This window comes from Stegodyphus dumicola, chromosome 11, assembly GCF_044657685.1.
Source record: "Stegodyphus dumicola isolate Sdum_Otavi_A_Nest chromosome 11, ASM4465768v1".
NCBI lineage: Eukaryota > Metazoa > Arthropoda > Arachnida > Araneae > Eresidae > Stegodyphus > Stegodyphus dumicola.
Genome location: NC_140778.1, coordinates 21,408,923 through 21,432,850, shown reverse-complemented (window position 1 = coordinate 21,432,850; position 23,928 = coordinate 21,408,923). Strand labels below are relative to the sequence as shown.

The 23,928-nt window shown below is 33.6% G+C and overlaps 1 protein-coding gene across 2 annotated transcripts in view; it reads left to right on the top strand.

Annotated features, from left to right (window-relative positions):
- Positions 1-23,928, top strand: part of LOC118195459 (clavesin-2-like) — a 233,562-nt gene that overhangs the window by 160,472 nt on the left and 49,162 nt on the right. For both annotated transcript variants that reach the window (XM_085826575.1, XM_085826576.1), the window contains one exon: positions 21,457-21,617. In XM_085826575.1, the coding sequence (XP_085682701.1) occupies positions 21,458-21,617 (160 nt within the window). In that variant the 5' untranslated portion in view covers position 21,457. The remainder of the gene's footprint in view (positions 1-21,456; positions 21,618-23,928) is intronic.

Here is a 23,928-nt window from a genome sequence, read left to right as displayed (position 1 = left end):
AATTTTGTGTAGATTTAAATAAAACACTTTCGATTTCCAGGGAATCAACACCCCCCAAAAAAAATCAAATATATGGCCTTCTTCCAAAAAAGAAATATTTTTTTATTTAAATGCTGTGGGAGCTGAAGAAGTACACTTTCCCATCATTTTCCAACATAATCACCAAATCTATTTATGCATTTATCTGAACGCAAGAACAACTTGCTTAACCACGAGTTATAGATATCATGTCCTTGCCCACTGAGCTAGTTCTCGGTGGTCTGAAGTGAACTTTATTTCAGATAAATGTTCCTTCAATTTCGGAAAAATAAAATAGTCGCTGGGTGCTAAATCTGGGCTATATGGGGGGCGACTCCAGATTTTTTCTTAAAATTTTGCAGCAATTCTTGAGCTTGGCGAGCAGTATGGGGTCCGGCATTACCATGCTGGAGGATGACACAATCATTCAACATGTTAGGGGGGGCCTGCGTCGGATGGCTTCACGTAACAGTGGCACAATACTGATCAGCAATAACGGTATGACCACTTTCTACATACTCGATTAGGACAAAGAATTACAGTTTGCACCTCCCAGCGAGACCACTTTTCTAGATGTCTTGCTATTTCAATGGATCTGACGCGTCTGCGAACTTACTCTACCTACCCGCACAACAAGCTGATAGACACCTAGTGCCATCTGTATGCACTCTAGGGATAAAGTATTCCATCCACAAGAATTACTTTTTAAATACTAATGATTGTAACTTTTTTGGGGGGATCCATCTATGTAATATTAAAAGGTATTTCTAAACGTAATATTATAAGGTATCTTCTACGTAATATTATAAAGTATTTCTTCTGCTTAGCGTGCCTTCGTGGTGCAGTGGTCTACACGCTGGGCGTCTCCTGCTTCCTAAATAACCTAATGTCTCTACAATATAAGTGTTCGAAAACCTAGAATAAATTCTTTGGCGACAGAATTAGAGAGAAAAAAAGTGCCAAATATCTCGAATTTGGCTTTAAAGTGCCAATCGTGCAGAGTTGAAACAGTTATGCGCGTACAGAGAGATTTAATGATGTAACGTGAACTTCGTGAGAGTAGAATTCCATTCTACTGTCAGTATATGCCAATCTTTCAAAATTCAGTTGGTAATGAAAGTAAAAAGAAGTCGAGAAATTCTTTTCAAAAGTTCATCAATCCCTTCCAGAGAGTTGTAACATTTCCAACCGGTTTCATATCCTTTCATGCATGAATATTCCTGTCTAATCCATGTTATGAATTGAAAACCCATTCTTATTTAGCGTTAACTACCCCTAACCGTGTTACAGTAATTTCAAGATACGCTACAGTTAATCGTCGTGATTAGTGGCACCGTATATTATCGCACCTCATTTGTTTTGTTTAAGGCCTTGGAGTTTCGATCTTTTATTCTAATCGTCTTCATAATTTTTTGTTTCATACTTCTTTTCTAACAGTACGCTGAAATTTATCATAAACAGTTTTTAAAGTTAGCTATAATATTTTTCTACTTCCATCTGCTTAAAATGTTTTCTAACGAAAAGATATTTCAGAGTTATGCAGTACATGTACTGATAAAATGCGTTTATTTCTAAAGTTAGCTATAATATTTTTCTACTTCCATCTGCTCAAAATAGAAAAATAGTATAGCTAACTGTATTTTCCAACGAAAATATAGTTAGGTATACTATTTTTCTACTTCCATCCGCTCAAAATGTTTTCTAACAGAAATATATTGCAAAGTTATGCAATACATGTACTTAGAAAATACGTTTATTTCTAAAGTTAGCTATAATATTTTTCTACTTCCATCTGCTCAAAATGTTTTCTAACGAAAATGTATTTCAAAGTTATGCAGTACATGTACTGAGAAAATACGTTTATTTCCAAAGTTAGCTATAATATTTTTCTACTTCCATCTGCTCAAAATGTTTTCTAACTAAAATATAGTTAGCTATAATATTTTTCTACTTCCATATGCTCAAAATGTTTTCTAACGGAAATATATTGCAAAGTTATGCAATACATGTACTTAGAAAATAATTTTATTTCTTAAGTTAGCTATAATATTTTTCTACTTCCATCTGCTCAAAATGTTTTCTAACTAAAATATAGTTAGCTATAATATTTTTCTACTTCCATATGCTCAAAATGTTTTCTAACGGAAATATATTGCAAAGTTATGCAATACATGTACTGAGAAAATACATTTATTTCTAAGGTTAGGTATAATATTTTTCTACTTCCATCTGCTCAAAATGTTTTCTAACTAAAATATAGTTAGCTATAATATTTTTCTACTTCCATCCGCTCAAAATGTTTTCTAACGGAAATATATTGCAAAGTTATGCAATACATGTACTGAGAGAATACTTTTATTTCTAAAGTTAGCTATAATAATTTTCTACTTCCATCTGCTCAAAATGTTTTCTAACTAAAATATAGTTAGCTATAATATTTTTCTACTTCCATCTGCTCAAAATGTTTTCTAACGGAAATATATTTCAAAGTTATGCAATACATGTACTGAGAAAATACGTTTAAGAACATGCGTACATTTAAAAATTCATAAGTTTTAGTGAGATGATATTAAGAAATTGGTTTTAACTAATACAAAAAAGAAAACAACAATTAGCCCCAAGACCAGTTTTCTCCCAGTCATTATTAGTCCAAAGGGGCAATTTGCCCAGAAGGACTAGTAATTTAGTTTTTGCATTTTGCGTCAATTTACTATAAACGTTGATTCACTTTTCAAATTGTTATTATCAAATATTAGACCCATGTGTTATATTTAAAGAAATTAAATAATAAAGAATCTGCATCAATGAATGCACGTTTCTCGCATTGTGATAAAGCAACGGTACCTAGACCCATTCAGTTTTGAATAACGTACGTCTCCACCCGAATATGGTCATCTGGAAGACCTAATTTCGAGTTTGGAATTTGTTTTATTATCTATTTCATTTTTTGTAAAGCATATATGAGTTTTTGATTAACAAACTCAACGCTTTCAAAGCGAACCATGGCAACACTGTACGTAAAAAAAAAAAAAAAAAAAAAAAAAAAACATTTTTATGTCCAGCGCGCGAGACAGTGTATCGGAAATTCTAAAGATAAGCTCATTTTAAAATTATTTTGTGATATTATTGTTGAACTGAATTTTGTGACTTAAGTGCGAAGAACAAGATATTTTATAAATGAAGGTGGCACACAAGACATTCAAAAAGTATCCCTTTGGGCGTAATGCAAAATCTGAAATCTTTCAGAATTTTTTTTTATTTACTTAACATTTTTTTTCCATTTTTACATAATTTAAAGAAGAACGAATTTATAAATCTATACTATTAAAAATTTCTGCGAGTCTCGTGTATTGGAGATAACAATGTTTCATTTCGAAAAGTGTCGGCACTGCTCGCTTTCAAATTGTAGAGTTTGTTAATCAAAAATTTGTAGCTTTTACAAAATCTATAAACATATGTTACGGTAAAACACCGAAATCTGGAGAATGTCGACTTTCACCGGTGAATGTCAACATTCCCATAGTCGCTTGGTGTATGTCCGAAATATTTTCCAAATACCCTTATTTCTGACTTACACCGGTGAATGTCGACATTCACCATGTACTAATGGTGAATATTGAACATATAAGAATATTATATTTCCTTCTCCGTAATTCATTCGCGAAAAAACGCACTTGAGACTCAGAATAAGAACTTAAGAACATAAGAACTTAAAACACACAGTACATTCAAAACGAGAAAGGAAAATAATAGAAGTTATAATCTTACCAAATTATGTGATTCAAATCTTATTTATTGCAACGATTTAAACTATTACGACATTCTGAATTGCGCAAGAGGCCCTTGCTTTTACAACTGCATTTATTTGTGGAACACTTCCTTTTGTAATGACAAGCATGTATATATACTCCTCTCTTTTCGACCTACACCAGAGCATATCTGTGATTGTCGACATACACCGGTGAGGGTTCTAATGTACAAGAATGGAATTTAATGTAATATTCGAGCTTTCACTGACATATTTGGTGAATGTTGACATTCTCCGGTGAAAGTCGACATTCTCCAATTTTGGTCTTTTACGGTAACATATATATATAAAGAAGAATGCCTGTTTGTGTGTTTGCTACTTTGTTCGCGTTTTTGATTTCTGATCAATTATGATAAATTGTTTGCCAAATTTAATTTAAAATTGAATGTAGGTGAAATATTTCCTGGAACCTTAGCTTTTACGAATATTTGATTAGGAAGACAAAATGCATTAAAACCATTGTTGCTGATATTTTGAGAGTATTTTTCCATCGCATTTTTTTGTGTGGGTTTCATATCGCATCAGGCTGAAAAATGCCTGACTATGCATCTTACATTTTGCATCGTTATGAGAGAAGAATTACAGAGATATCGTTCTCTCTGCTGTTAGACACATTTCTCTGAATCTAACTTATCTGTCATCGGGGTCTTCCGCTAGTCATATATCAAACCACTTCGCGTTCGCCACGTAGGAATTCATCTCTTACAACTCTGGTAAAAAAAATTTCTTTTGTAATTTTCATAAAAGGAATTCCAAGGTAATAAAATTAACAAATACGTAACCTTGATCCGAAACTTATTACCGCAGAGTTTTCGTAAGATCCTTTCCCATTCCTTTTAATGGCTTTTGTGTTACCGCAGTACCTTCAGCCTCCACCATACTGTCGCAACTAAACATTCTTTCGAAATTCTCTTCCGAAATCTCAGTCCAAGCATGAAATAACCCAACTTATGTTTTGGGTAACTCACTGATAATAATAATAAAAAAAAAAGTTGTGAATTCACTACGTGACTCCAAGGAACATTGCTCAATATTTCGTTCGTCTGCCAGATGTCTGAGGCGATATTAAGGAGACCAGAAAAACCCCGGGCTTTTAACCGCGTTGCGGTCCATGGAATTTTTTTGACAGATGTCACCATTTTGCAACGATTCGATTAAAAGTGACCTCTTTCTTTGCAAGAGTGACGAAAAAGATGAAACTGTTGCCAGCTTTTTAGACGCACAGATGCTAATTCGTGTTTATCGGCATTTAATTTGTTCTACAATCTTTAACGTGAAGTAATTGGAATTAACAAGTATAAAACTAATTAACCTCTGCTTTAAGGGGGCTCATACACCTTAAACCCCTCATGATCTTCGAATATGTGACTGTTGCAAGAATTGGGATATTTTATTTATTTTAAAAGCAATTACTTCCAACTTTTTACAGCTGACTGCATAATATAGCTGCTTTGGAAAATAGTAACCAAAAAATTTGTGTTGCCACAAATATTTTTGTAATTTAATCCTCTTTGTGACAAAATATTTCGCCATGTTTCCACCTTACGCGCATGATATTTTAAAAATGGCTGATGGTACATACTTGAAATTGGATGGGATTCTTTATATGGGCACTATTTTCTAACTGAACCAACAATCTGATGAATATTTTAATATTGAAAAATTTTATGGACGAAAACATTACAGATTTTTTTTAATAAAATACATTGTGAGGAATATAATGTGAGGAATTTGTATGTATGCTCAGGGGGAATTTGAACAGAAGGACTATTAACTTCGTTTTGGCATTTGGCTTCGTTCACTATAAACGAGGAATCACTTTTTAAATTGTTGCCACCAAATATTAGAGCCCTGTATTATATTCAAGGAAATTAAGTGATGACGAATCTGCATAAATGTATTTATGTTTCTCGCATTGTGATATAAACGACAGTATCTAGAGCCATCAAATTTTGAATCACACACGTGTCCAGCCGAATATGGGCATCTGGAAGCCCAATTTTGGAACTTTGAATTTATTTTATTATCTATTTCATCTTTTGTAAAGCATTTATGAGTTTTTGATTAAGAAACTCAACGATTTCGAAGCGAGCAGGGGCAACACTGAACGGGGGAAAAAAGTATCTCCAGCGCGCGAGACTGAGAGTCAGAAATTCCAAAGATATCCTCTTTTAAATATTTTGTGACATTGCCGTTGAATTGAATTTTATGGTTTAAGTGCGAAGAATAAGATATTTAATAAGTAAAGGTAACTTACGAAACGTTAAAAAAACGCCTTTTCGTGCGTAATATAAAATCTGAAAGCTTTCATGTTTTTTGTTTACTTTTTTTTTATTTATTTCATGTCGTGGAAGAATTTAAAAAAAAAATTTTAAGTAAAAATTCACTGATTTAAAAGGTCTGTGCCGTTTCCATGGTAACTGTAAGATGTTTATAATTCAAATTTGTTCAGAAGATACAACATGAAAGAAGTGATTGCCACTCTGCAGAACGAAATATATTTATCATTCGGATTTAAGCTTTATGTGCAAAAATAGCGGTACCTACAGAAACTAAATTTTGAAACAAACAATTTATGCAGCCCCCCTGAACATGTGAACCTCAGCCATTTGTTTTCGATTTGTTTCATATTTGGTACAAAATTAAGTAACTTTTTTTTAACAATTTCTGCGATTTAAAACAACACAGCTCGACATAAAATATTTTTATCTTCAAAATACCAGTTGCCGTTCAGTAAAATATAAGATATTTATCTTTCAAACTTAATCCATAAATTTGGCTGTTTAAAAGCAATGTGTTGTCACTGACCGAAATCAAATTATTTTATCTTCCACGCGCCAGCGCGTTAAGCATTACCACATTTAATCTGTTTGCTATTGATTAACAAGCCAGGCGACTGACAAACAAATACGTATGGTTTTTACGAATATTTTTTTTCTACATTTTAACCTAAGTGATTTAAATAAAAATGCATTTAAACATGAGATATCTAATTAGGAATATTAAGCATTTTTTATAAAATATTACTAGCTGGACTTATTAAAATAGTTTAAAATGGTTAGAGATTTTTTTTCCTTTTTACTTTCTTATACGAAGTAAAGAAAGTATTGTAATCACGAAAAATTCCGCGTATCATATTTCAAAGAACATATCCATTTTGACCGCTATCGAATGCAATTTAAAGATGCTTTTGAATGACATCTGTACGTAAGTACAGAATAAAGGACTGTTTCTCCCCAAACAAATTATAAAATTAATTTAAAATGCATTTAAAAGAGATATTTTTTCTTGACGTCTGTACGTACGTAAGTATGTATGTATCTCGCATAACTCAAAAACGAGTAGCTTCAAAGAATGTTGAAACTTTGTATATAGGACTGCTATAATTAGTAGATGTTCACCTTCCTTTTTGGTTGCAATCAGCCGTACAAAAGTATATAAATATCTATTTTATATACCCACTCCGTTACTCTACTCCGTTCGCTCATTTTTTTATTTTGTTCTTATAGTTGGTAAATTGCGCGTTTTTAGTTTAAAAAATGATCGAATTATGTTAATCTTATTTTCCGTTTAAGGATTCTATGCCTAATCTGTACGCAGTAGTTGTAAAATTATCAAAAATTTAAAAGTTGTTTAAGTGCGGCTAAGGCTAATTTTGTTTACCATAGCAGCCATATTTATTTACATTTGAAACTTAGCAGAATAGCGAATTCAGTTTCATCACCTTCAGTGTCTTTTCTCCGAGGAAGACCAAAATGAAACTTTCATTTTTGTGCATCAAAAAATGGCTAGCTGAACTGATTGTTTTTGCGTAGAAACTGTAATTTTAATTCTAAAAATTGTTTTTATAATTCTTTTAACTGTGTTTGGTGTTTAATGCTGTGCTATATCTTTCGAATTTTAATGAAGATATTTTGTGTTTTTATGTATTTTTGCCTTGTCTTCAATTGAATTAATTCAATGAGAAATACATCTCTAATAAAATTCGAGGAAATAAGTTTAAATGAAATGCAGGACCAAATGCGTATAATTTAAAATGTACGCATTTTAAATCAAAAATTTGTACAAGGAATTTTAAATTTGTACAAGGAAGCCATATGGTGTACACATCAAATTTTTTTGTATAATTTTTATTTTAACTGGATGGCCGAGCAAATTATTAATGCAGATATATTAAAAATATATAAGAAAATGCTAAACCTGCCGTGGATAAAAAAGATAAAAAATATAAATCTGAAAGGTCTGAGGGGTCGTTTAAAATTACGTCCAAAGGGGCGTTTTTTTTTAACTTTGTTTTTTACCTTTATTAATTAAATATCATGTTCTTTTCACTTAAACCATAAAATTCAGTACAATAGCTATGTTACAAAATAATTTTAAAATGAGCGTATCTTTAGAATTTCCGATGCACAGTTCCGCGCGCTGGAGATAAAAGTTAAAGTGTTGCCATGGCTCGCTTTGAAATCCTTGAGTTTGTTAATCAAAAATTCGTTAAACTTTTACAAAATATGAAATCGATAATAAAACAAATTCCAAATTTCAAATTTGCTCTTCCACATGCCAATATTCGTAGGAGGGTGACGTCATTCAAAATTCGATGGCTCTACGTACCGTTGTCTTATCACAATGCGAGAAATATACTTACATTTATGCAAATTTTTCATCATTTAATTTCTTCAAATATAATACAGGGCGATAAATTTGGTGGCATCAGTTTGAAAAGAGAAACGGTCATTCAGAGTGATTCGACGCAAAATCGCAAAACGAAAACAATAGTCCTTCAAGGACAAAGCCTCTTTGGATTAAAAAGAACCGAATGAAATGGAACAAAATTTTGCTATACTGTTAAATATCAGTAAATAATTGAACAACAAGCAAATTTAAGAAAAGTTGAATAATACGATAGAATATATAGGTTAGGAGCTTGCGGCTGTATAATATATGACATGGAAGAAAACTAGTACATTACGTTAGCTTCATATATAACCCACCTCACAATGATTATACATAAATGTGCTTCATCTTAAAATGCAACTCACATGAGCCATTGGGAGACTTGGATGAGTCGGAGTTCTAAAAATGCTTAGTCATCATTTTTCTTGTAACAAAATTAGCGCAGTTGTTGGAAACAAAAAACTGATTACGTTAAAATGGTGCTCCTACTCACTTAAATAGCTATGATCTTTTTATTCATAATTTTCTTCCGTTTCATTCGAGTCAGTAGCAGAACATCCGTTGCTAGAGATATATTATGATACTTACATCAATGACAAAAGCCCACCAGAGATCGAGACCTCTGAATACTGGTAGTTCACTCTGGCTCGGATTAAAATCCAGACCGCCATAGTTCTTTTCCGTGTTTCTCTAGAATACGAAAGAATTTCCCTCACAAAGTCCTCCACGAATGCATCCAGTCTCATAGGTAGACAGCCGTCATGGTTTTGCTATATTGAAATTAACTAACATAACTTGTTATTTCTGCGATAGCCGTTGGCAACAGCCTTGAGCACCATACCGGTGACAGCCCGCCTTTAGCTCAGTTCCACCCCCCCCAATTTTCAGACAGCATTCCGGGAGGGACGGATCCGAGGGTCACCCACCCCTCTTTCTTTATCCCAGCCTCTCGAGAGGAATATATGTAGCCACATATGTAGAGCTCTCTCCTGCCGCACAGACACTATACATTTACAAACATCCATGCCTTTTTCGGGATGCGAACCCGGACGCTTTGGTACAGCAAACCCAGTCACTAACCACTGTCCCGGTTGGTCGGCTAACTTAACTTACATTAACTCATAAGTCAAACAACAAAAATCAGCGTTATATTTTCAAAAATTTCACAGGACTAGTTTTGATGGTTTTACCGAACCACCATCCTCAGCTGCAAAACCGCAGAAGAACAAGATAGGAAATAATGATTAGATAAGATAAGAAAGCCTGGACATAAAGTAAGCTAGTGGCGCCATCTGTTGGTGAAACTAGAACTAAAACATAATTTCTTTAAAGGCCGAAGGCAAAGATGGATTGGAATTAGGATCGTTAACTAGAACAGAAAGATTTTTTTGAATGTGAAATGCCTCTAGAAAATCCAGTTCTCCAATGGAAGATGTTTTTTGAATAATTTTGGCAGCAGAAAAATTGAAAGTGTGGTTTTCGGACCAACAATGTTGAGCAACAGAAGACTTCTGTGTTTCCCTTTTTTCTAACATATGCCTCATGTGCCTTGACGCGAAATTTTAAGGCTTTCTTAATTTGGCCAATGTAAATTAAACCACACTGGCAAGGAATTCTATAAATACTCCAGGAATTCATATCCGGAATGGGGTCCTTGAGTATGGAACTCGGAATTTTATTGATGGGAGAATAAACAACCCGAAAGTTAAATTTCTGTAAAATATGTGCAACTTTATAGCTAATTGATGGAAAGAAGGGAATGACAACATAATTTTTATAATCTCCTAAAACAAAAGTGTGTCTTTTAGTGTGTTGAGATGAGAATTTTTTAACTGCTTCATTAATAATATTGTGTCTTAACTAACTTACATTACTGATAAAAGTTATATACAAAGTTATATTTCGAATAACCGAACGAGTGGAACTCGCTACGGTGTGAATTGTATGGGGAGAAATGGTTTGGTTTTTGTGATTACGGCAAAACCTCGAGGGCTACCTGCCAATGGTGAGGAATGTTTTCGTGGAGGGCTTTTTTACGGAAACTGGCTCATATACATGTTACACATGAGGAAACCACGAAAGTGCCCATGCAAGCACCCCATCGGCGGGATTCGAACCTCGGATCAAACTACCAGTGTTCACTGACATTACCGCTCGTCCGCTGGTGGGCGTGGGATTGAGAAATGATGGATTAAAACGTAAAGAATAAATCCAGTTTTAAAGTTGGGTATACGTTTGGAGACTTGGCAATAAAGATTAAATTATATATAATATTAAATAAATAATAATTAAATAAGGATTAAACAAAAGTGAGGCAATTACTTTATTGCTTTATTTGAGAACATAACCCAAATATTGCACAACAATGATCAACATTAAAAAAATAAATCAGCTCACGAAATTAATAAAAACTTCACTGTACACAACGTTTCGAGTAAAAGTTTTAAAGCATTGTTGAGCATTAATAATAATGCTTAAAACGTAATAATAAATTGCTCTAAATTTAATGCTACAGAATTTGCTTTCGCGTGATGCGTTAAGGGGGCTCATACACCTTAAACCCCTTATGATCGTCGAATATGTGACTGTTGCAAGAATTGGAATAATTTATTTATTTTAAAAGCAATTACTTCCAACTTTTTACAGCTGACTACATAATATAGCTGCTTTGGAAACTAGTAACCAGAAAACTTGTGTTGCCACAAATACCTTTGTAATTTAATCCGCTTTGTGACGAAAGTTTTTGTTATGTTTCCAACTTGCGCGCATAATATTTTAAAAATGGCTAATGGTACATACTTAAAATTTAATGGAATTCTTTATATGGGCACTAATTTCTAATTGAACCAAAAATTTGATGAATATTATAGTATTAAAAAAATTTATGCACGAAAACATTACAGATTTTTTTTAATAAAATACATTTTATAAACTCAACTTCAAATAAAATAAAAAATTAAAATGAAATTCTTAGAATTTTAGGTTCACAGTACTTTCCAAATGTTATAAAAGCTATATATTAAATATGAAATCAAATTATGCAACAGAATGTTTTAAACTGTGCGCGTAAGGTGGAAACTTGACGAAACATTTTGTCACAGAGCGGATTAAATTATAAAAATATTTGTGGCAACACAAACTTTCAGGTTACTATTTCAGAAAGCAGCTATATTATGTAGTCAGCTGTAAAAATTTGGAAGTAATTGATTTTAAAATAAATAAGTTAATTCTTGCGACAGTCACATATTCGAAGATCTTATGGGTTTTAAGGTATATGAGTTCCCTTAAAGGCACCGCATGCAAATAGGGTAAAATTTGGCAGCTCTTTGATATCGCGTGAGGGCAGGAAGGAATATAATTTTTCCTTTGCCCTTGTAAAGTCATCTGAGTGCGTCCATGCTATATTATTTTTTTAGCTCATTGCGTTTTGTAATATTAACTAAGATAGGTTTTTTTTTTTTTTTTTTCTTTTTTTTTTTCGTAAGTTATCACCAAATGTTTTCCACTATTTAATTCCCAATCCCTGTACATTCTTTGTGAAATTCCCGATTTTTTCCGGAAATTAAACTAAATCATATTATTATCACCTGTGTAAAGGAAACTTAATCTAAATTTAAAGTAATTAAACAAAGTTACAGATTTGTGTGTGTATAAATAAACCCACAGATTTGTGCTCTTCTGCTACATGTGCAACAAAGTAGCTTAACTGCAACCGGAATGTAGGTCTACAGGGAATGAGTCAAAGGTTTGTTATTCTGATAAATGTTTTTGCTACGCTAGAAAAATCCTCCTAAGCATCTTAACTTTGCGCTTAAGTTGGTTGTACATATTCATTTTAAATGTTAATCTAGTTTGCATTTTCACTACTTTTCATTTCTGCTGTATAATTCGTGGTACATACATCGTAACGTAACATTTTTAATAACACATTCACTGAAAACCTGTTCTTAAAGTTAGCTTGCATTTTGTTTGTTATTCTACTTATTCTTTAATTTAGAAAGATTTAAAATTCGTTACTTCAGTAGCAAAGAACAATAGTTTAAAATTCCCTAAATTCCCTAATCTTGACGATTCAGTAAATAAAAAATAAAAAATAAAAAAAAAAATGCACCTTCTTTGCTTTGGCTATCGCTAAAAAACATCAAAAGAGAAAGGTGAGTTTATTTTGCTATTTTTTTCCTATGTCTGTGTGTTTTGACTTAGTTTGTCTGTTTATCTTTGAAAAATGTTGTTTAATTTTTTATTGATCTTTTAAAGGCTGCCTAAGCTTAAAATTATTTATTATCAATTTTAATTTATTAAGCACTGATGTGTTCTTTTAGGGTCTAAAGCATTTATTTTGAAATTTCTCATTAATGTTGTAAATGTAGATTTGATTGTCTTGCATACTTTATGTTTTTATGTGAGTTAAGAATGTAACGTGTTTTTACATGAGTAAAATGGCGACAACTTTAGAGCTACCAAATTTCGAACACACCTATCCCTTCACTCGAACGTGTACATTACGAAGCCAGAATTTTGAATTTGTTTTTAATTTATATCATATTTTGTACGTATTTAAAGAACATTTTATTAATAAACTTCGCGATTTTTCAGGGAGCTGTGGCAACACTGAAAATAAAACATTTTTATCTCCAACGCTCGAGACTGTTGCCATTCGGCAAAATGCAAGATATTATACTTGCAATTTAATCAGCAAACTTAGCTAATTCAAAGCAACGTGTTGCCACTGACGTAAATAAAATACTTCATGTTTTTACATGAATAAAGCGGCGACACCTACAGCTACCAAATTCTGAACACACCTATCCCTCCAGCCGAACATCTCGAAGCCAGAATTTTGAACCCGTATAGATGAATTGGTTTTTATTTCATATTTTCTACGAATTTAAATTTCTATCTTACTGAGGAAGGTAAACCCCAGCAACTACCTGCGAACACCCCGCCGAGCTTTTCCCTTCTAACTGTTGAACTTTCTGCCAGCTTAATATAAGAGCATATTTATTACAGGCAAGCAAGCACGAATTGACATTCAGCCTGCGATTTCGTCGAGTGAGCTACACATTCACCTTTTCGAATTATTTGCGAATGATTTGAGTCCAAAGCAAGTAATAAAGACAACATTAAGAACGGACAAGGTTCAAGTTACAGGGAAGTAGAAATGAAGATATCTTATTAGATATTGTTACGAAATGTAAAGGCGCGGTAAGACGGCTTCCCCGCAAAGCAGTTTTAGGGTTGCCATAAAATAGCAAGGGAAGGCAGGGTTGCCACATTTGGCGAGAAATCGCCCATTTAGCGATATACCACGGACGGTGGGAGAACCTTCTGGAACAAATTTTTACCGGTTTAGCCCAGAATGTTCTCGAACACCAGCAAAAAGCTAAACCCTGCTGGTACGCGGAGAGTTAGTAGTATCGTTAGACGAGTTGGTGTCTCGTCTTGCGAGTCAATTCCTGCGGAGTGGATCGCGTTGACAGCCGGGCAACGAGTGCCGAGTGGGTCGTCGAGTGCACTGAAGGAGTCTGTTAGTGTATCGCGGTTAGTGCATCGTCGAGAGAGCGTGTTGAGCTCCGGGAACGACTGAACCGAAGAGTCGGGGGCTGTGCTCGTGTGTCGTGCATCGCGAGTTGTAGCGTGGAGAGTCTCGAGAGTACGCGTGGAGTTCCGAGAACGACCAAGCAGAGTCGGGTGCTTTGCAGGAAGCTGTCTCCACCGTGATAGCATGATAACCTGCAGGTTGTGTCGCTGATCGTGTCAGCGTGTTTATAGTAGTTCATCGACGACTGTAAAACGTGTTTTGGAGCTGTCCTTACAATACTGGTAAATAAAGTATGCTTCGATACTTCATAAAGTGTCGTCGTTATTCACTCCAAATACGCACGAACCCCGTACGAACGTCAAGGAAGGAAAAAACGCAACAATATAGTAATGCAAATACTATTATATATTCTTATTCGAATGTAATATTATTGTTGTTGTGATCCGACAGTAAGATGAGAACAAGCCCACCAAATTCAAGATTTCACTTATCTTTGGCAAGAGTCTTGACTTCCAGGTGACTACTGGGGTGCCCCCCCAATTTTGATGGAGAGCACCCCAGTAGGATGAGTCGAAGGATTTCTCACCTCTTCTTCCCCTACCACCAACCTCTATAGGACTTTTGGCTGGCAGCATATTTAGAGTGACCCCACTCCGCACAGACACTATACATATACAAACATCGATACCTTCGCCGGAATTCGAACCACCGATCTTCCGTACGGTAGTTAGAATCACTAACCACTATTCCGGTTGGGCTGTGTCACTTAAAATTATAATATTTACCTATAATTTATTCATGACTACTCTTCATTTATTATGTTTTAACAGTAACCGCATCCTTCGGATACTGAATTGTTCTCATAATATCGATTTTCAATTTTTGGACAATAAAATTAGTAAAATAAAAAGGTAGGGCGAAACAGTCGAGGCAGTACACTATATGTATTAGAATTTATACACAAATAAATTATCTTTAATTAAATGTAAATCTGTAATGCATCCTTAATTAAAATGTGAAATCTTTAATTAAAAAGTAATATGAAATTCTTTTTCACATTTAGTCTCTTCCTCCCACTCTCTCTCTCTCTCTTTATGTATACATATAGATGAGTGGTGGTGTATTTAATTTTGGCAAAGCACACTACGGCTATCTGCCTGGCGGGAGGGATGCCTTCGTGGAAGACTTTCTAATCGGAACTGACTCGTATACACATTGCACATGGGGAAAACCACGAAGGGGCCCATGCAGCCAACCCGTTTGCGGGATTCGAGCCTCGGACCGAACTACCAGTCTTCAGCGACTTTACCGCTCGGCCGCTGATGATTGAACTTGGTGATTCTAATTGTAGGAAAATGTTAAAGTTTTGCATCTTATGCTGACAACCAAGCAATGAGAATGTATGTTTTCTGTAGATATGTTTTGCAAGAGTCAGAAAACTTACTTTGATATAAATTACTCAAAACACCTCTTCGATTACTCAAAATTACTCAAATACAAATATTAACACCATTAATACAAATATTATCATCATAAGATGTAAAGGAATGTCTTGATGTAGTTCTAAAAGTGGATGCCTTCAATGCCAAAAAACCTTTGATTTTCCAAAACACTCTCAGTTTTAGAAGATAATATAGTTACAAAAGGAAATACCTAGTTATGTGTAGGAAATACGTGGTTTGATTTACACCTATGACTTCTCTTTTAGTGTTTATCTTTGAGATTCTGTGTGGCAAGAGTCTTGACTTCCAGGTGACTACTGGGGTGCCCCCCCAATTTTGATGGAGAGCACCCCAGTAGGATGAGTCGAAGGATTTCTCACCTCTTCTTCCCCTACCACCAACCTCTATAGGACTTTTGGCTGGCAGCATATTTAGAGTGACCCCACTCCGCACAGACACTATACATATACAAACATCGATACCTTCGCCGGAATTCGAACCACTGACCTTCCATACGGTAGTTAGAATCACTAACCAGGTTATTTCGATTTATCTGAAGAGATGAAATTAGCATTTATTAAAAAATTAAAGTTTTCAGTTAAAAAACACTAAACTTGTGACTAAAAATTATGTGCTTAATCCTCTGTTGTAAAAGTCCTTCGCTCAGCCATGCAATCAATTGACTTTTGAAAAAGGAATATGGTTTCTAGTTGTCAATTTTAGAAGGTTTTGAAGGAGAAATTATCATTATTTAACTGCTACATAGCTGCTGAAATAATATAAAAACATTGATTAAATTTCCAATAATTACGAAAAGAACTAAAACAGTAGAAATGAAAGATATATTTTATTGCATGCATTTGTAATTTTGATCTGTACTTCATTACTCATTTCTTCACATAGATGGCAGCACTACTCTAAAACACGCACGGCAAAAACTTAGGTTTTAGAATATTCCAGTCCAATCGAATAAGAAATAATAATTTATTTTCACTAAGTCTTCCTGAACGGAAATATAAAAATAATGGGGGGGGGGAATTTTATTTCTTTTTATCAATTCTAAATTTATAATTTAGGTGCCTCATATTTCCGTTCAATTTCGCACATGAAATTCAAATAATTCAATGATTCTGAGGTGCTGCCATCTATTGTTAAAAGATAGAAACGTTTTCTCCCAAATTCAAATAATTTTAAAAATATAGTGCTGCCATCTTTTGGTAACTGATAGAAACGTTTTCTCATATTAATGTCTAATATGTATTGGAAAATAGGATTTTCTTTCAAAATTACATTTAATACCGAAGATTAAAAATACAAGTATTCTTTTCTTATAACAGTTTCATGAATTTTATTTTAGTTTCTGAAGATACCCATTTAGCATATTTCTGGATTATATATATTATTTGTTTTTGGCAGCGTAAAACTTTCCATATTTTAAACAATCGTTTAAAATTTACAGAATTTGAAAACTTTTGATATACAACTATTGAATAATTATTACGTAAATTTTAGATGTTGGTAAAATATAGTATTTAAAATAACATTAATTGATACATTTCGCTTATGGGCACCAATCATCTACTGGGATTAGAGTAACGAAGCTTATATGAATAGCTCCAAAGATTATTTTTTTGAAGATCTCCCCTTCTTCACCATTACACATTTTATATACAAAACCTTTAGAAAGTTGTGAAATATATATATTTCTGGAAATTTAAAATCGGTGTTTATTTATTTACATATATTAAAATTCCGAAATGGGAGTGAACATTTTAAATCGATAAACGTTAACTGAACTTATATTTTAATAAATTCTGACACAGTTGTGCAGATTTAAAGCACATCACGACTACCTTCGGAAGTAAAAAATTTATTTCCTTAGAACATCAAAACGATAGTTTCAATTTAGAGTCGATCAGGACCTCCTCTGCAGGTGAAAAATGCATTTACCTGAATTACCAAAATAGAGCCATTACGAAGGCCAAATTTAGAGTTTGGAATTTGTTTTATTATCTGTTTCCTATTATGTCAAACATTAAAGAATTTTTGATTAACAAACTCAACGATTTCAAAGCGAGCAATGACAACACTGTACGAAAGCAAAGAACTTTTTTATGTCCAGCGCGCGAGACTGGGTATCGGAGATTCTAAAGATAGGCTTTTTAAAATATTTTGTGATATTGCTGTTGAATTGAGTTTTATGGTTTAAATGCGAAAAACATGATATTTAATAAGTAAAGATAGCACGTGAAACGTTAAAAAAAAAGCCCCTTTGGGCGTAATATAAAATATGAAAGCTTTCAGATTTTATTAGTCCAAAGGGGCAATTTGCCCTGAAGGACTATTAATTTTGTTTTGGTATTATGCGCTGAAAACTTTAAAAGGCATTATTACTTTTCAAAGCGTTGCTACCAAATATTATCTCCCTGTATTATAGTTGAAGAAATTAAAATCTACGTAATTGTATGTATGTTTCTAGCATCGTAATGAAACAACGGTACCTAGAGCCATAGAATTTTGAATGACGTAATGCTACGACGAATATGGGCATCTGGAAGCCCAAATTTGAGTTTGGAATTTGTTTTATTATCGATTTCTTATTATGTAAAACTTTAACCAATTTTTGATTAACAAACTCAAGGATTTCAAAGCGAGCATTGTCAACGTTGTACAGAGAAAACATTTTTGTCTCCAACGCGTGAGACTGTGTTTCGGAAATTCTAAAGATAAGCTCAATTTTAAAATTATTTTGCAATAGTGCTGTTGCACTGGATCTTATGGTTTAAGTGCGCGAAACAAGATATTTAATAAATAAAGGTAACATATAAAACGTTAAACAACGCTCCTTTGGAAGTAATTTAAAATCTGAAACCTTTAAGAATTTTTTTTTCTGTATATATATTTTTTCCTTCTTCTTTATGATAACTCTTTTAGGCGGCTGGCTGCTCAAGCGGCAACAAAGGTAAAGAAATGTAAAAGATAAATAAAAAGAATACAAAAGCTACACTGCCTGTCACTATCAATTGTCTAATACAGGGCTTCTTAATAAGATGGGAATTCCGCCCACCATGGGGGATTTCGTATTTTCAGGGCAAGAATTCCGTCAACTTTTTATTTACCTGTGAAATATTTATTTTTATTTCATGAATATATATATATAAAAAAAAAAAAAAAAAAAAACCCTACTTTTATTGAAGTTTCGGCTGTTATTAACGTTTTCTATACGTTTTCTTTAATTTAAAGAGCACTTTAAAATATTCTAAATTTAAAAAAAAAATGTTTATGTGTTTTTCGAGTTGAGAAGAAGGTTCTAGCAAAGGTGAAAGGAGTGTATGGAGCAGAAGGGGTTGAGAACCTTATGCCGATAACAGGATCGCAGGCGAAATTTTAGTCCAGTTTATTACGACCTTCCTCCCTGTAGAGTAATAAATGTTTACGTAATAACTTACGGTAACAGACTGTGGCATGTTAAATGTTAACCAACACAAAAAATATTCATTTCCTTAAAAAGAATTATTATTATTGTTATTATCAGTAGTAGTAGTAGTAGTAGTACCTGTGGTACTATATCCCACATAGCACAAAAATATCCTTGGGATATCCCGAGGATGTTGCTCGCGGGATATGCGCACATCTCATGACATCCCGGAATATCCCGCGAGCCTCCTAAACACCTCCTCCCGAGTGCTTAATGTCACATCCCAGGATATCCTCAGGACATCCTAACTAAGTCTCATCGACAGCGTGCGGAATGTTATTAGGATATGAACTCCTACTTACTACGTCCTGAGGACATCTAGGGATATCCCACTAACCTCCTAAACACATCCCATTATATCCTAGAAACATCCTAGCTATGTCCCATCGACAGGTATGGGATGTTATTAGGATTTAAAGTCCTACTTACTACATCCTAAGGACTTCCCGTAAGATCCCACTTTCCTACTAAACACGTCCTCCCGAGTGCTTAATGTCACATCCCAGTATATCCTTAGGACATCCTATCTAGGTCCCACCGACAACGCATGGGATGTTATCAGGATTTGAAATACTAGTTACAATATCCCTTTAAGCTCTTAAATACGTACTCTCAACTGCTTAGTGTCACATCCCAGTATATATACAGAGGAAACTTCCAGTGAAAGTATGTGAAGGTGTTGGGATGGCCTAAAACCTATTTATTTTACACAGATAGTGTCAAATCCTTCTCCTATGGTTACAATGATAAAATCAGAAAAGTTGAAACTATTTATACAACTTATTTTGTTTTTAAACCTGAATTCGTGAATATATTAAAACTGAGCAAGGAAATTAAAATGAATTTTTAATACAAAATATTAAAACTGAAAACTTTGCTTTTATTTTTAAGATATTAAAAATCTTTCGATCATTTTTTAACATCCAATAGCCCCCAAATTGAATTATTCATAATTAAAATATTTTACAAAATCAGTTTCTAATTTCAGTTAATTTGTATTAAAAATTCAATAATAAAATTAGCCATTTAATAATCTCTACATAAATGAATCATCTTTCTTTAAAACATGTAAAGAATTTATAGTGTTTTGATGACACTGTTGGGAAATTGTTAAAAGGAATAAATTGTACTTTTAAAACTAAATCAATTCCTAGCCTCAGAATAAATAAATATGTTTTCGTAACATGAGAATGTTTTGTGCTATGGGGGATCAGACTCGATCCTCACAATTTTTTTCTGTATCATTTTTGTGTCAGTGTTCCTCTTTAAATAAAAGTATGTTACCACCCAGTGTTGTTGCCATATACTGTTTTTTTAAAAAAATAATAATACATGAGAAGAAAAAGAATAACAAAACAATAAAAAGATGTTACTAACAACTGTTATAGTCATGTGGCATTTTTAAAGAATATAGCTAATATAAAAACAATGCATGGCAACACTTAACACTCTGTCTGAAAGATATGCTGTTTTGAAGTGTTTTGTTATCGCACCGTTGATTTTTATGTAGCGTAAATGTGAAGAAAGTGTTGTTTAATAAATAAAGACAAAATGTCATAATAACAGACAAAAAAATTTTGTGTTAGTCATCTTAATTAAGAAAAATAAACATTGTACCGGGAAATCTAAAGCAATGTGTTGCCACTTGGCAAAGCGCAAGGTACTCTTGTTTTAAATTTAATCAAAATAAATGCGTTGTCACTGAGCAAAAATAAATGTGTTGCCACTGCCGAATATAAAACATTTTTATCTTCCAAGCACCAGTCGCCATTTGGCGATGCGTAAGATAATTAATTTTTCTTTTAAATTTAATCTGTCTTTTATTCATTAACAAGCTAAGTGATTTCAAAGCAATAAACTCATATTCATTAAATTATTAATAATTACTAGACTGATCTGTGAAATGACATTTGGTGGAATAATTAAAAGCATTATGTGTGTTTTTTCATAGTAAGTATTTTAAACCGCTGACAGCGCTAGCGGCTAGTTATTTGGAAAGTGAAAAACGGGCAACAAAAGTGATTCGACGCTAGGATTGATATTAATAGCTTTTCTGGGCTATAAAAATGTATAGCATAACTTAACATTTTACAGGGAATTCTAAAGATATACTGTTTATAGACTGTGATATTGCTGCTGAGTTTTATGTGATATAAATTCATAGAAAACGATGTTTAATAATAATGTTGAAAGGACAAAAAAAGTTGCGTCAGCAGGAGTGAATCCAAAATCAGATTAATTAACTACGAGCTCGGCGACTACATAAAATACTTTTAACAACCGCGTTGACACGACGTTAAAATCTGATTTCTTTTAGATTTTCTTTACTTTTCGTTATTGCTATTGCTGTTGTTGTCACATATATTTAAAATGCAAAATGGTATCAAATCAGACTTCAGTAACTTGCAGTTTATTAACATTATCTCAATGTTTAAACTTGATCACATCGGGTACCTTTCCCAAGACATTCATAACTGTTTGTGATCTTTTACAGGATGGAGACTGCACGTATCGTAAAGGAAAACAATGCCGTATACAGGCCTCTGTTGGATACTACAATGGTCAAAGAAGACTTAAGAAAGGCCAAAGTAGAGCTAAATGAAATACCAAGCGAAAGGAAGAAGCACCTAGCGAGAGTGAGGGAATACTTAGCACGTGAGTATTGCAATTATCAATCACATTTGTGAAAACTTTGTCAGATGTTAAATCAAGTACAGGTGCTTTTTGTTGCCTCCATAAAATAGTTGAAAGACATGACGTCGCGAAGCAGGACTATTTATCCCTTGTCGCGAAGGAGGAAAATCTCGGCCAAGTCCGGTATGCGTAATGGCAGACCGCACATTGAGTTGAACAGTGTTAAGCGAATTTCGCTTACTGCCCGTGCTTGATGGTGTACCTTTGGCGCGGGGAGAAATATTGGCGACTAAGCAACCCTACGTTAGCTTATTCGTGATCTCCATGGCTGTCGAGTGTGTTCGAGTGATTTTAAAATTGCAATGTTGTGGAACTTTGCTTATTAGTTATTTTAACGTCCATGCCGATTGCACTTGCTTATTTTTCTAATATACGTTTCATTTAAATTTGTCAATAACAGTGCATTTAATATTTGTTACATATATTCGTAATAATTCGTTATTTAAATGTAATTTGTTTACATGTTATAATTCAGTAATTGTAAACTGGAGTATCTCGCTTAGTTTGTTAGCGTATATTCGCGCTTTTATTTTCTCATTTCAAAGAATTTAATAACTAGCATTAAAGAATTGTAAAATTTCTTTAGTGTTATTTGCAAGCACTTGTTATATTCCTCATTGTTTCTTTATGGATGTACGAATGGAACGTATGGTAAATCCTGAATTGTTTTTATTGCTTAAAAGTATAATGAATAAATTTTCAACTAATATATCCTAAATTTCAGTCTTTTTCTGAGCGAAAATTTGTACAGTTCCAAAGGAATGTGCAGAATTTCATAAGTATTATATTTTACATTTTGAATGTAAACACTGCTTCACATTACTTCGCAAAAATTTCAACTTTCCAGCTGTTGGAGCAATGCAGGAAAAAAATCTAATTTTACACAGTAATTACTTTACATTGCACGTATACTCTACGAAGATTTAAACGCCGGATGTGTTCACAATCAGATGGCGGTACATCTACCACATACCGTATTTATCTTCTTTTCAAATCGCGCCAACATAATAATTACGCCAAATTTGTTTCTAGGCATGCGCAGTATGTGACATTCGTTTAACACTGTTCAACTCAATGTGCGGTCTGCCATTACGCGTCCGGTATATCACAGGCTTATTCACAAAGCCTACAGACCGTTTCTACTGCTGTTTGCTCCGATTGGTTAAAACAGGAAACGTAAGGTTACAGAACCTAGTGCTTGGCGACATTTGGTTCATCGCCTTTAGAATTTGTATTTGAGCCTGGTGTACCAAAAATTGTGCAAAGCCCTTCGGAGAAACCGCATCTCAGCGGTAAAGAGCGCGAAAAAAATTCTGACTTCTAGATCGCCGGTTCTATCAACGCTCGTAGCATTCATAAACTCTGTTCTATACGGATTTATTTTAATTTTAACTTTATTGAATGACTTTGTCATTATTTGTCTTTTCGCTTTCGGGTGCGGTGTTAAAAATTAAACGCCTTTATTTTCTCTATTTTTGTTAATTTTTCTTATTTTTATTTACTGTTTTGTACTCTTCGTAGTAGGTACCAGCAGCAAGATTACGATCCAAGATCCCGAAAAGCGTTTCAATAGAAATAGCGCATAATGGAACAAAATATAATTTTAGTTATACTTACTTTTCATAATTTAGGTAAAAAAGAATAGGTATCCGACGCCCTTAAATGTTTACTGAATGTTTTCATTTGGTTTATTTTTTAATATTCCTATATTTGTATAAATTAATGCGCTATGGAAATTTACACAGCAGACTCTTTCTAACAGAAATGACGAAAATATGCATATACTATCTCCAGGTAAACACCTTTTTCTTGTAAGACAATTCCGTACTTTTAAAAGTTTAAATTCAAACACAAATAAACTAATAGTAAGGTCAGTAAGTTTTATAAAATATATTCCACACTATTCCTCCAAGCTTTCGTTCATAAACTAAAAAAATATCGAATGAAATAAACACCGTTTCCGTTTGTTTGGCGTTAATTACCACGCCTACAGGGCGATAACTCGCCATTCCAAATATGACCGCCAAGCAGATGTTTCATCCAATGAGAGCAGACCTTAGAGAAATGGTGTGTAGGCTTTGTGAATATGCATATCACACAGGGGAAAATTCTCGCCAACAGGTTCCATCGCCAAATGCAACCAACTTGCAGTCTGGCGAATTTTTATAGATAAAAAGGTAAAAAATTCTTATCGGGCGCCAGTTGGCGAATTTCGCGACTTTTTTTGAAAACGCTCCCAAAAGAAATTTACCTTAAGTTTGAGAAGATTATC